The 14577-nt window shown below is 39.7% G+C and overlaps 1 protein-coding gene across 7 annotated transcripts in view; it reads left to right on the top strand.

Moving 5' to 3' along the window:
• The window catches only part of ANKHD1 (ankyrin repeat and KH domain containing 1), a 149632-nt gene that overhangs the window by 130612 nt on the left and 4443 nt on the right, over positions 1-14577 (top strand). For 3 of the 7 annotated variants that reach the window (XM_062189010.1, XM_062189014.1, XM_062189008.1), the window contains 7 exons: positions 690-839; positions 1005-2620; positions 7220-7396; positions 8404-8655; positions 9793-9968; positions 10631-10795; positions 14145-14254. In XM_062189010.1, the coding sequence (XP_062044994.1) occupies positions 690-839; positions 1005-2620; positions 7220-7396; positions 8404-8655; positions 9793-9968; positions 10631-10795; positions 14145-14254 (2646 nt within the window). Of the gene's footprint in view, positions 1-689; positions 840-1004; positions 2621-7219; positions 7397-8403; positions 8656-9792; positions 9969-10630; positions 10796-11069; positions 14122-14144; positions 14255-14577 lie in introns of those variants that run through there. The other 4 variants (XM_062189011.1, XM_062189009.1, XM_062189013.1 and 1 more) reach the window with 4 other exon arrangements.

Raw genomic sequence — 14577 nt, 5'->3', positions numbered from 1 at the left:
TGGCTTTGGCCTGGCCCTGACTTGGCTGAGCAGGCGTTTTGACAGTCAATAGTAGATAGAAAGTCTATCTCTTTGTCTTTCTATGTCTGCCTTTCAAAAAAAAAATAATGAGAGAGAGGTCAGGGTTTTTTTAATATATGTATAACATATATATATATATATATATATATTTAGTTCTAAATTTTTTTAAGATTTATTTATTTATTTATTTGAGAAGTAGAGTTACAGAGAGAGGGAGAGACAGAGAGAAAGGTCTTCCATCTTCTGGTTCACTCCCTACATGGCCTCAGTGGCCAGAGTTGAACTGATCCAAATCCAAGAGCCAGGAACTCTTCCAGGTCTCCCATGCAGGTGCAAGGGCCCAAGGACTTGGGCCATCTTCTGCTGCTTTCCCAGGCCATAGCTGAGAGCTGGATCAGAAGTGGAGCAGCCGAGACTCGAACTGGCGCCCATATGGGATGCCGGCACCATAGGCGGTGGCTTTATCCGCTACCCCACAGTGCTGGCCCCCAAAGAGGTCAGGTTTTACAATAACTTTTAATTTTCACTTTAATGTTTGAGAAATATTATTTTTTTAAATTTTTATTAAAATAAAGAACAGATTTCATGATTGCCTTTCTAAATAAAAACATTTACTCTATTCAAAAATATTTTATTTCATAAGGTCATGTGTAGTCTTTATTTTATAGGTCAAAGAAATTGTCTGTTCCAGCCTCGGTAGTATCCAGGATAATGGGAAGAGGTGGATGCAACATCACTGCAATACAAGATGTTACTGGGGCCCATATTGATGTGGATAAACAAAAAGATAAGAATGGTGAAAGAATGATCACAATAAGGTAATTGTAAAAAGTGCACTTTAGCTCTGAGTCAGGAATTATATTTTATAATTAGCGTACTTTTCTTGGGTATGGTACAGTTAAGGATTTTATTTGATGCTTAAAGTTATCTGGGGTTTTTTTTGGTCATCTTTTTGGTCTTACTTTGTTTTTATTTTTCTCCAGGGGTGGTACAGAATCAACAAGATATGCAGTTCAACTTATCAATGCACTTATTCAAGATCCTGCTAAGGAACTGGAAGACTTGATTCCTAAAAATCATATCAGAACACCTGCCAATAACAAATCCATTCATGCAAACTTCTCATCTGGAGTAGGCACCACAACAGCTTCCAGTAAAAATACATTTCCCTTGGGTGCTCCAACTCTTGTAACTTCACAAGCGACAACATTATCTACGTTCCAGCCTGCTAATAAACTTAGTAAGAATGTTGCAACAAATGTACGTTCTTCTTTCCCAGTTTCTCTACCCTTAGCTTATCCCCACCCTCATTTTGCCTTGCTGGCTGCTCAAACTATGCAACAGATCCGACATCCGCGGTTACCCATGGCCCAGTTTGGAGGAACCTTCTCACCTTCTGCTAATACTTGGGGACCATTCCCAGTGAGACCTGTGAATCCTAGCAACACAAATAGCTCTCCAAAGCATAATAATACAAGCAACCGTCTACCTAACCAGAATGGGACTGTTTTACCATCAGAGTCTCCTGGACTAACTACTGCTAGTTGTCCTATCACTGTCTCTTCTGTAGTTACCGCCAGTCAGCAACTGTGTGTGACTAATACCCGGACTCCTTCATCAGTCAGGAAGCAGTTGTTTGCCTGTGTGCCTAAGACAAGTCCTCCAACAACAGTGATTTCTTCTGTGACAAGCACTTGTAGTTCCCTGCCTTCTGTCTCCTCCGCGTCTGTCACTAGTGGGCAAGTTCCCACCACGTTTCTGCCTACAAGTACTCCTCAAGCACAGCTTTCTTCACAGAAGATGGAGTCTCTCTCTACTGTGCCAGCCCCCAAAGAGAAGGTGTCCACACAAGACCAGCCCATGGCAAATCTGTGTACCCCATCTTCAACTACAAATAGTTGCAGTAGCTCCGCCAGCAATACTCCAGGAGCTCCAGAAACTCACCCATCCAGTAGTCCCACTCCTCCCTCCAGCAACACACAGGAGGAGGCACAACCATCCAGTGCGTCTGATTTAAGTCCAATGTCAATACCATTTGTATCTAACTCAGAACCTGCTCCACTGACTTTGACGTCACCCAGATTGGTTTCTGCTGATAATCAGGACACAAGTAATTTACCTCAGTTAACTATACCAGCACCTCGTGTTTCTCATCGAATGCAGCCAAGAGGTTCTTTTTACTCAGTGGTACCAAATGCAGCTATTCACCAGGATCCCCAATCTATTTTTGTTACAAATCCAGTACCTTTAACACCACCTCAAGGTCCACCAGCTACTGTCCAGCTTTCTTCAGCCGTGAATATAATGAATGGTTCTCAGATGCACATCAACCCAGCAAATAAGTCTTTACCCCCTGCATTTGGCCCAGCCACACTTTTTAATCACTTCAGTAGTCTTTTTGATAGCAGTCAGGTGCCTGCTAACCAGGGTTGGGGAGATGGCCCATTGTCCTCACGAGTTGCTGCAGATGCTTCTTTCACTGTTCAGTCAGCATTCCTGGGTAACTCTGTTCTTGGACACTTGGAAAATGTGCTCCCTGACAACTCCAAGGCACCTGGTTTCAGACCGCCTTCCCAACGAGTTTCTACTAGTCCTGCTGGTAAGTTGTTATTTACTATTACAGGTTAATTTGGGGCTCTCATACCCTATTCTCATCTTCCAAGATAATAATAAAGTATTTGTTTTGAACCTAATACCACATGATTGGAAGAAATTGTAACATGTCTCAAGTGGTAAAGACCCTTATTGATTGAACAAAAAAGGATGCATAACTAAATCACTCACAGACAGTGAGCTATTCTGTATTCTGTATGATCTTTTATTTCTCCTAATAAGGAAGTTATGTCTGTGAAAGTCCATTTTCTAGGATTGGTGTCAAATGATGCTATTAAAAAAGATTCCAAATTCAGACTTTTAGAAATTATACTGATTATGATTCTCAGATCTAAAAAATTGGAATTCTGGGGCCAGGATTGTGGCTCAGTAGGTTAAACTACTGCTTGCAATGCCAGCATCCCATGTTGGAGGGCCAGTTCAAGTCCAACCTGCTCCACTTCTGATCCAGTTTCCTGCTAATGCACCTGGAAAGGCAGCAGAAGATGGTCCAAGTACTTGGGCCCCTGCTGCCCACTTGGGAGAACAGGATGAAGTTCTTAGCTCCTGACATCAGCCTGGATGAAGCCTTGTCTGTTGCAGATTTTTGGAGAGTGAGCCATCAGATAGAAGATCTCTGTCTCTATCTCTCCCTTTCTCTGTCACTGCAATTCAAACAAATCTTTCCAAAAAAGAAAAATTGGAATTGAAGAAGTGTTTAGGCATTTCATAATTTACATTGTTTAATAGTACTCTATATTAGTTTCATTAAATGCAGTTATATCAAAAGATTTAGTCATTTGTAAGCTGTTATTTCAAAGCAACCAACTTATATTTGGCTGATTCCTCAAAATTAGAAATTATCTGCTAAGACATTAAGAAAAGATACAGATCAGTCTGAGGCCAGTGTTGGCTTGGAGCTCTTTGGAAAAGCCCAATCAGAATTTAACAGCCAAATTTTAGTTCGATCTGTACCATTCTGAAGGACAAATTAGAAATGTGGCTGACCCAGAGTGAATCTTAGAAGCACTATTGCCACATAGTGTTTCTCTTCTCGTTAGAAAACTATCCCACGCTACTTTTTTGTTAATTATAAACTGATCTGTGTTGTTTAAAATTAATTGTGAGCTATGGATATGTCTTAGCCCTCATTTTAGATGTATTTCCATTTACTTGTCTTTTCAGGAAAGCATAGCTGTTATATCATCTTTCAAACAGAAATATAAGACTGCATAGGACAGCTGTGGTTAAAATATTCTCTGGGATTTTGTTCCTTCCTACCTTTAGGCATCTGTTGTTAACTTTTCATTTTGATAAACTGGAAGAGATTTTCAGAATCCACACGATGAAAGAAGAGCTTCTTTGCCAGTGCTCAGGCTGCGATAGAAAGCATTTGTTCTTGATGTTCCTTCTGAAGCCCAGGGTTAAGAAACTCAGCCTCATTTCTTAACTGCCTTCATGGTTTCTTGTGTTGATGTTTTTCTTTCATGATTATCGTTTACTTTCATGAATATAGTTTTCAGATAAGAAGTAGCAGTACCTTATATGAGGATGGATGTGGACAAATTGAAGTCGTCACATGCTGCTGTTAGAAATGTGAAATAGAGGCCGGCGCCGTGGCTTAACAGGTTAATCCTCCACCTTGCGGCGCCGGCACACCAGGTTCTAGTCCCGGTCGGGGCGCCGGATTCTATCCTGGTTGCCCCTCTTCCAGGCCAGCTCTCTGCTATGGCCCAGGAGTGCAGTGGAGGATGGCCCAAGTGCTTGGGCCCTGCACCCGCATGGGAGACCAGGAGAAGCACCTGGCTCCTGGCTTCGGATCAGCGAGATGCGCCGTCCGCAGCGGCCATTGGAGGGTGAACCAACGGCAAAAAGGAAGACCTTTCTCTCTGTCTCTCTCTCTCACTATCCACTCTGCCTGTCTAAATAAATAAATAAAATTATAAAAATTTTTTTAAAAAAAAGTGAAATAGAACAACCAATCTGGAAAAACAGTTCACAGTTCCTTAAAAAGCTAAACATATCTACAAATGTTATTACTATACATATGGCTTGTTAAGCAGATAAAGAGTAGATATTAAACATAAATTGTGTGATCCAATGATTCCACTCCTAAGAATACTTAAGACATATGTCTGTAGAAAACTGGTATATTAAAAAAAAAACTGGTACATAAATGTTCACAGTAGCATTATTCATAATAAACAAAAAATGGAAACAATTCAGTGTCCAGCAGCTGGTGAATGAAATGTGGCACTGTTGTATAAAAGAATACTTTCTTAATTTGGAAATAAAAAGTGAGGTACCGGCCGGCGCCGCAGTTCAATAGGCTAATCCTTCGCCTGCGGTGCCGGCACACTGGGTTCTAGTCCCGGTCGGGGCGCCGGATTCTGTCCCGGTTGCCCCTCTTCCAGGGCAGCTCTCTGCTGTGGCCCTGGAGTGCAGTGGAGGGTGGCTCAGGTCCTTGGGCCCTGCACCCACATGGGAGACCAGGAGAAGCACCTGGCTCCTGGCTTTGGATCAGCGCGGTGCGCTGGCCGCAGCGCGCTGACCGCAGCAGCCATTGGAGGGTGAACCAACAGTAAAGGAAGACCTCTCTCTCTCTCTCTCTCACTCACACACACACACACATACTGTCCATTCTACCATTCTACCTGTAAAAAGAAAGAAAGAAATGAGGTACTGATGCATGTTCTAACATGAGTAATGAATTTTAAAAACATTTTGCTAAGTGAAAGCACCAGTCACAAAAGACAAATATTGATTCCATTTATATGAAGATTCTAGAATAGGCAAATATGTAGAGACAGAGATATTAGTGTTTACCTAGGGTAGAGGGATTGCAGTGTGGAGGATGGGGCAATCAATGTGTTGTATGCAGGGTTTCTTTTTAGGATAATGAAAATATTCTAAAATTGGTTGTGGTAGTGATTGCACAATTATGGGAATATACTAAAAGCCACTGAATTGCAGAACTTTAAATAGGTGAGTAGTATGATGTGAGTTAAATCTCAGTAGGGCTGTTAATTACGTATATGTGGCATCTGTTTCACTTACCAAAAATGCCACTATTGTAATCTTTATAAAAGATTGACAGATTTCACTGTAAAAATATAGACAAAAGGTTGGGTTTTATTTATTTTTTATTTTTTGCCAGGCAGAGTTAGACAGTGAGAGAGAGAGAGAGACAGAGAGAGAGTTATAGACAGTGAGAGAGAGACAGAGAGAAAGGTCTTCCTTCTGTTGGCTCACTCCCCTAATGGCCACTCCAGAGCCAGGAGCCGGGTGCTTCCTCCCAGTCTCCCATGCAGGTGCAGGGACCCAAGCAGTTGGGCCATCCTCCACTGCCTTCCCGGGCCACAGCAGAGAGCTGGACTGGAAGAGGAGCAAGCGTGACTAGAACTCATGGTGCCGGTGCCATAGGCGGAGGATTAGCCAAGTGAGCCATGGCGCCGGCCAAAAGGTTGTTTTAAAAATGATTTTTCCCCTACTTAGTGCAGCTTTGAAAGCCACATTGAGAATTGTCACTACCTTTAGATGTTGCTAACATCTACTCTGATTAGCACTATAAAATACTTTTTTTTTCTTTTTTGGAAAGAGGCACATGGTGATAGTTGCCAGCACCATAATGAAAGTCTGAAACATATCAGTTTACCTAAATGGAAAGATTAATGTCACTTAAAAGTAGGGATATAGGGATGACAAGTGATAGTGGCAAGCAATGGATATGAAGTTTCTTTTAGAGAAGACAGAAATGTTCTAAAATTGATTGTGATGATGTTTACGTAGCCCTGTGGATATATGTACTGAAATCCATCAGATGATTATATGAGAGTGAATTGATTATATGGTAAGCTATTTCTTTTAATCATGAGGAAATCAATCTATTTGAAAATAAGAAAAAAAAAGACCTGCTTGAGAGAAATTTTGATAATTTTTTATTGATATTAACTACTTTTTCCTGAGATGAGCACCTATAATCACTTTTGCCCTTGTTCCTTTGTCTAATACATTCTCCAGAGAACATGGTAGAATTTGAGAATACTGCTAAGTTCATACTTTTATAATCTGAATAGAAATTTTGATATAGTTTACAACTATTGATATTTTTTTGCCTCAGATAGAATACTAAAATTATCTTTAATAGTATGTTTTTCTTCTTTGTGTGGATACAATCATTGGGAGACTTTGTTACTTGTCTTCCATAGGAAATGAATATAGTTACATGATGAAAAGCTATATTTAGAGATTTTCCACAGAAGGGAATATGGGTTTTTGATAGGTACCACTTAGTCATACCTCCAATGAAAAGCTTTGAGATTTATCTAGAACATTACTTCAGGTGACTTCCATCCCTAAACACTGGACTCTATTTTTCTGTATCTAGTGGTATGTATTGGTATTGTGGATTGTATGAAAAAAATAGATTTGGCCTTACAATATCAAATAAGTGAATTATTTTTGCTGTGCTATAAAAATAAACCACATGCTTTTTAAAAAGGGAATTAAAAATAATAATAATGATGGTTGATACCAATAATTAAACAGGTGACTTTCAATTTTAAACCTTTGCCTAATTGGATGTCTTGGACCTGTTTTATTTCAGGGTTACCATCCATTGACCCATCAGGCAGTTCGCCATCTTCCTCTTCTGCTCCTCTGACAAGTTTTTCCAGCATACCAGGAACAAGAGTTTTCCTACAAGGGCCAGCTCCTGTTGGGACTCCTAGTTTCAACAGACAACATTTTTCTCCCCATCCTTGGACAAGCGCCTCAAACTCATGTAGGAATCCTGGAGGAACTCTTCCCAAAGAGTCTTGAATAAGTTATTAAACTGTTTGTTTCAGGGAATACTATGTTGTTACTTTTGTAAGCTAAATGATTTGCAGATCCCCAAGGTTTGTATCACAGTCATCAGTCATTTATAGGATAGAAAACTTGAGAAGGGTCAAGCTATTCTTCCAAGCCAGAAATGCTTACATTTGGATTTGGACCACGAAAAGAGGTAGTTTTACAAAAGGACCCTTTGGGGACAGTGTTGTGAGATAATTTCTGAAATCTGAAAAGAAGCTGCATTTATACATATGATTTGGTATGATTTCTTATTTTACCTTATTTTATGAAACTATATTGTTGATATTTATAAGTAAAAAATATTCCTTTGTTCTGTTATTGCAATATTTAGAACAGATAAAATATTTTTAATTGAACAGGATTTTATATTTTTAAATACCATGAGGCCCTTTTGACAAGCAAAACTGCCCAGATTACCTGAGAGGTTCTTTAAGAGACAAAACTGTGAATGCTACAATGAATTGAATCCTAAAATGCTTTACTCAGTGCTTAGCCTTTCTTCCTTATAGCAAAAAAGAGATAGAAAGGAAAAAGAAAAGAACTCTATATCTATAGAGGGCCAAGTGTTTTCTTGACATTATGCTAGCTAGGTACTGTGTAAACACTGCCACATTTTAGCTAATTTAAAATGTGACAATATATGTTTTGAGAAGATTATTTAGAACTAGAGTGAGAATAAATGTGGCCTTTTTCCTTTCTAGTTTTATTCAGTTTACTTGGGAAAAAAATTTGGGGGGTATTTGTTTATACACATTATTGACAGAAGTATTCTAGGTTAATGCTTGCAGAAATTATATATTTTCATTAGAATGATTTTATAAAATGAAATTTTTCTTTACAGAATCTATGTTTTGGAGTAGATCTTTCCAACAAGGTTTCTCATATTATTATAGTTTTTATATGTAATAAAACAATAGAGACATATTTTGCCACCAGGTGACTCTCCTATTCCATCTGTTTCTTCGGGATCATCTTCACCTCTTTCAGCCACTTCTGCTGCACCAACATTGGGCCAAGCCAAAGGAGGCAGTGCCAGTCAGGATCGTAAGATACCTCCCCCCATTGGAACAGAGAGACTGGCACGGATTCGGCAAGGAGGGTCTGTTGCACAAGCCCCTATGGGGACCAGTTTTGTAGCTCCGGTTGGACACAGTGGAATCTGGTCATTTGGTGTTAATGCTGTGTCAGGTACGGTTACTTGGCCCTCTTTCTAGATGCATATCTCAAATAAGTTCCTAAGAGTTTGCCATTAAAACACAGTTCCTTTAAAAAAGCAAAAACAAACTTAGTTTCTGTGTTTAACGTTCAGTCAAGGAAAGGTAGTTAAACCTTTGAGGAATTCAGCCCAATGTAAGAGTCTAGAGTTGATTAGAAATAAAAGATTCGGGGCTGGCGCTGTGGCGTAGTAGGCTAAGCCTCCACTTGCAGCACCATGCTGGTTCCTGTCCCAGCTGCTCCTCTTCCAATCCAGCTCTCTGCTGATGGCCTGGGAAAGCAGTAGAAGGTGGTCCAAGTGTTTGGCCCCTGTACCCAGGTGGGTGACATGGAAGAAGCACTGGGCTTTGGATTGGCTCAGCTCTGGCTTTTGCTGCCATTTGGGGAGTAAACCAGCAAATGGAAGAACTTTTTCTCTCTCTCACTCTCCCTTTCACTATCTGTAACTCTGCCTCTCAAATATGTAAAAATAAATCTTTTTTAAAAAAAGAAAAGATTCAAGGCCGGCGCCGTGGCTTAACAGGCTAATCCTCCGCCTTGCGGCGCTGGCACACCGGGTTCTAGTCCCGGTTGGGGCACTGGATTCTATCCCGGTTGCCCCTCTTCCAGGCCAGCTCTCTGCTATGGCCCGGGAAGGCAGTGGAGGATGGCCCAAGTGCTTGGGCCCTGCACCCGCATGGGAGATCAGGAGAAGCACCTGGCTCCTGGCTTCGGATCAGCGCGATGCACCGGCCGCAGCGGCCATTGGAGGGTGAACCAACAGCAAAAAGGAAGACCTTTCTCTCTGTCTCTCTCTCACTATCCACTCTGCCTGTCCAGGGGGAAAAAAAAAAAAAAAAAAGATTCAAACAAGCTTCCTTTCCCTATTAATCAGCTTGCCAGTGTAGAGTGTAACAATCATTTATGTTCTTTCAGAGTGGCAAGATAGTCTGTGGACTTCATTGTTTTCCATGTCTCCCCTCTCCCCCCACCGCTAGTGAGACTGTAGTTTCTGTGCTGTTCTCTTCAGAGGATTTATTTTTATAAAATTTGGTTTGAAAAAAGAATGAAGTGGTAATGCTTTGTTGTCTTATCTAAATATCAAATTATATTTTCAATTCTTTTTTCCAGAAGGCTTATCAGGTTGGTCTCAGTCTGTGATAGGGAACCATCCAATGCATCAACAATTATCAGACCCAAGCACATTCTCCCAACATCAACCAATGGAGAGAGATGATTCTGGAATGGTAGCCCCCTCTAACATTTTTCATCAGCCCATGGCAAGCGGTTTTGTGGATTTTTCCAAAGTGAGTTGACAAACATCTTTGTGACATGTTTGACACTTTGCCAACCTTTGTAGTCACATGTTAAGGAAGTTTATATTGAAATAATTCTCTATTTTCCATGACTTTGTCAAATCTTCATTGAATTTCAAGATGAGAGAATGTTGTCTACTGTAGTTCATTCTCACACCATCCTGAAGATGTCCCTATCCTCATATTTAGGTTTTGCTACTTTGTGTTCTGTTGCCCCAGCTTTGGAGATGGCTCCTACCCCTCTAAAAAAGCTTGCTGTGTCCTGTTCGATGCCTTCTTGTCTTTTCTGACAGCTTCCTGTCTGTCCTAAAGCTAGATTATGGCTGCAGACAATCTCTTTTCATTAGGACAAGCTTATTCATGAAGCTAAAATATGGGAAAATTGAGAGTATTACGTATTTTCATCAAGTTGGGGAAATTGGCTGATGATTTGACATTGGGTCTAGTTGTATTTTTGTATTTTTTCCCTCTTTCTTGTTGAAAAATGTCTATGCTGATAAACATTCAGTTTCTCAACACTTTACCATGATGTACTTACAGGATTCTCTGGAGTTATTTGAATTTGGGGAAGTTAAAGAGGTCTAAGCTGTTACAGGAATCATTATTTAAAATTGCTTCAGAATTAAACTTTTTTTTTTCTTTTCCTGTTTTAGGGTTTGCCAATTTCCATGTATGGAGGCGCTCTAATACCCTCTCATCCTCAGCTTGCTGATGTTCCAGGAGGCCCACTGTTTAATGGACTTCACAACCCAGATCCTGCTTGGAACCCTATGATAAAAGTTATCCAAAATTCAGCTGAATGCACTGATGCCCAGCAGGTAAAATGGGCTTAATTCTCTTTCTGTTTTTCAGATTTGTTGTGTCATTCTTTTAATTCTGTTGGTAATGACAATTTTGAATATTAAAAGTCATGACTGACCACCTTGGTTGCAATGTTTTTCAACCTCAAAATGATGCTACTAAACATTTTATTTCATGTATACGTATTCTTCCTAGGCAGAAACAGTGAATTGCCATTGCATTTATATATTCATTTTGTAAATGTCTAAATATTCCTAATTAGAAATTCCAATTTTTCCTCCCCCTTTTCAGATTTGGCCTGGCACATGGGCACCTCATATTGGAAACATGCATCTCAAATATGTCAACTAAGTTAGAAGGTCTTTACTCTTTAGCCCTGTTTGAGAAACCTATGACCTTGGAAGAACACTGGGGATTTTTTTCTTTAATGTGCCTAATTAAGATATTTTTTCTGAGGCTTTAGCAGTGGAAATATGATTGCCCATTGTATAAAAACAAGTTGATTTCCTATCCACCTGATTATGTTCTTTGGTTAGATTAGCCATTTTCAATTTAAGATCACATGAACGTAGTGCTTTTGGCTAAACATACTGGATGCTACTTGTATGCAGAAGAGAATTAGTTGATTACATGTTTCAACATTTTAGGGTGGTAAATACATGTATAATTGTTTACATGCTTAAAAGGAAAAAATTGAGTAAATTTCTTGTCATATAGTAGCTCTACTAAATATAGCCTGTATTAATGTGAAATATTTACCAGAATATTCAATAAAAAGATGAACAGTGTTTAGAAGTGGGGTGTGATCCTTTCAGTGGTCATGAAGATAACTGCCCAATCCACAATCATATTGATTGTTGAAACTGTATTTGCAACAGGCTTCTCACGTTTTTCATTTTAGAGTTGATTCTTAGAACTGCCTTGAAAGAGCTCTTTTAAAACTAGTTGGCTGTTTGTTCTGTGTTAAACATTTCTTATTCCCTTCAGTATCATTTTACATGTAAGAAAGTTTCAAGCCTTGGCAATATGTCTTATCTGAATTTAGCAGATAAGCCATTGATAGTTTTCACTCTTTATGGATCCAAGAGTATGTCAATAAGAACAGCTGGATTCAATCAGTTTACACTGAACAAACTTGAGGACACCTAAATCATCAATTTCTAGTTCTTTTTGTGTTTCCTGAGTCTTTTTTTTTTTTTAAGATTTATTATTATTTTATTTATTTGAAAGGCAGAATTACAGAGAGACAGAGAGAGGGAAGGAGAGAGAGAGGTCTTCCATCCACTGGTTCACTCACCAAATGGCCACAACAGCCAGTGCTAGGCCAGGCCAAAACCAGGAACCAGGAGCTTCTTCCAGGTCTCCCACATGGGCACAGGAACCCAAACACTTGGGCCACCTTCTACTGCTTTCCCAGGCACATTAGCAGGGAGCTGGAGAGTAAGTGGAACAGCCGAGACTTGAACTGGAACCCCGTATTGCGTGCTGGCGCTGTGGCCAGCAGCTTAACCCACCATGGCACAATGCTGTCCCCTGTTTCCTGAGTCTTTTTTCTAAAACACTGATCTTGTTATAGGTGTTTTAGTTGAGTTGAGACATAAGGAGGAATGACTACTGTGAGCCTGTTGTATTGTTGAATCAGCTGAATAATGTTTATATGTATGTGACTAATTCTGGGCTTAGTATGAGTAGAAAAGAGACAGTATGTTCAACAGACTAAAAATAGGAACAGTGAAATGGGTTGTCTTGATCAAATCATAGGCTATGCCAAGAATCTGATGCAATAGAAAATTATTCCATTGAAAAGCACATTCATCAACTTGTCCATGTTTGAGTATCTCCTGGTCTTAGATATACACAATATAAAAAAGAAAATGGGGTTGATTAAAAAGCCAAAAATGTCAAAGCAAAGGAGGATACACAGAAAAAGGGTAGTAACTATGGGTAGAACCGTGCAGGTAGCACTTTTCTACTTCTACCAATAGGAATTCTTAGTTTTCTCTGCCCAAGTCCTAAAGGCAGATCATTCACACTATGTTTGTTCTTGTTAGACATAAGCTGGTCTTTTTGTTTTCCTGTCAGTTTAACATATGAGAGAGCTTCCTCAAGTGCAATTCTTTTTTTGTATTTTTATTAGATCTGGAAAGTTATCACTGGTGAGGAAGCTATTGCCTTTGGGTAGTTAATGACCTTATCAGGCAGTCTCCAGAGGTCCCCTCACCTTAGTGGTGGCACAGAAGACCCCTTCAATCATGTATATAATATTGCTGTTTCCACTTACACTAACAAAAAATACAAAATAAATGAAAATACTCTTAAAGAAATATAAAGTAGTGAGGAAAAATATGAAGTAAATGAATTCAATGAGATGCAGGTTTTGTCTGAACTATCTACAATATATTTGAATTGTCTAGAGGAGCCCTGTATATCTGTATTCTGTACCTTGAGGACAGTAGAATGAGAAATTTTATCTCAGGTTAAGAACTAGAACGCATAAAGAAAAACAAAAAGGCAATGATGAGAAACCCGGGAGAATGAGGAGGAAACGGGAGTTACACAGTTGGAGGTAGTTCTTTAGGGTACCCTCCTCTCTTTCCTCTTACCAGCACTGCCTTCTTTTCTTTGTATTTGGATCCCAGTAGCCTACTCCCAACCCCATTTCGCCTGATAAAATCTCTTCTTCCTCTGCCTACCTCTCCTGGCATTACTGTATTGCTATTTTACCAACCTGAACATTGGATAAAACCTAGCTCAGGTAAGAACTTGGTTACTTACAAAATACACAAGGGATATGGGGGAGGTAGCATGGGTACAATGAACAAGAGTCAGAAGTTGACATTCTGTCTTCATTTCTAACACTTAAAGCTATATGACCTTAGGCAAATAATTTCATCTTTGTGAACTGAACTTTCATAATCTGAAAATGAGATTGAATTTAAATTAACTCAAAATGGAGTTTCTAGTTCTAATGCAGCTTTTCTTGTTTTTGTGAGTGAGAATATAAAAAAAGGGAATTAGAATGTTTGCAGTGCAGAGGTTTGAGAGCCCTTATTATTGGTTCTGACATGCAATCAAAAGGCCTGCTACTATAGGGGAGAGTATTTGAGATTTTAGTGGAGGCAGAAGAAAACCGTGCATAATCCATAGGGAGCCCTCAAGTCATTAAGAAACATCCTTCTAAGGCACAGTCAAACCCTGTGAGAGTAATGGCTCTTTCAAGAATAAATCTATAACATCAAGGTTTCTGAACCCACTTACTTCAAGTACTGTTCAATGTAATAAAATTCTACCACCAACAAAATTATTGATGTTTTAAGACCCTTTAAACCTGTTGTGGCTACAGTGTGCTGACTTGCCCTTTTATAGGCCAGTCTGCTTCCTTCAGTCCCTGCTCTCAAAGGGGAAATCCCATCACCTCAGCTAACCAGGCCGAAGAAGAGAGTTGGACAGCCAATGGTGGCCTCTCCTAACCAGAGGTAAGAAATCTCAGGACTTGGGACTATGGTTTCCATCTGTTTGCGTAGGTTCTGGCCAAATCCTTGTCCCAGCCTCAAAAGTAGTGTACAAGTGGGCCATCCTCAGTTTTGAGTTAACTTGTGAAAGGGGAAATATGGTCACATTATGATTTAAAGCCAAACAGAAAGGAGTGCTTCATATAGGTGGTTATCTCCCACTGTTTAAGACCTTTGGACCATATTGTAAACCCAGGAAGAGACAGATAAACCTGGAGTAACACTGATTCTGAACATTTGGTTCTCTAACTAGCAAGATGCACTTCTACCAAGAAATGTGACTGGTT

The sequence above is a fragment of the Lepus europaeus genome, chromosome 4 (assembly GCF_033115175.1).
Source record: "Lepus europaeus isolate LE1 chromosome 4, mLepTim1.pri, whole genome shotgun sequence".
NCBI lineage: Eukaryota > Metazoa > Chordata > Mammalia > Lagomorpha > Leporidae > Lepus > Lepus europaeus.
The sequence above is the reverse complement of the archived record's forward strand: the minus strand, read 5'-3'. Positions and strand labels throughout refer to the sequence as shown.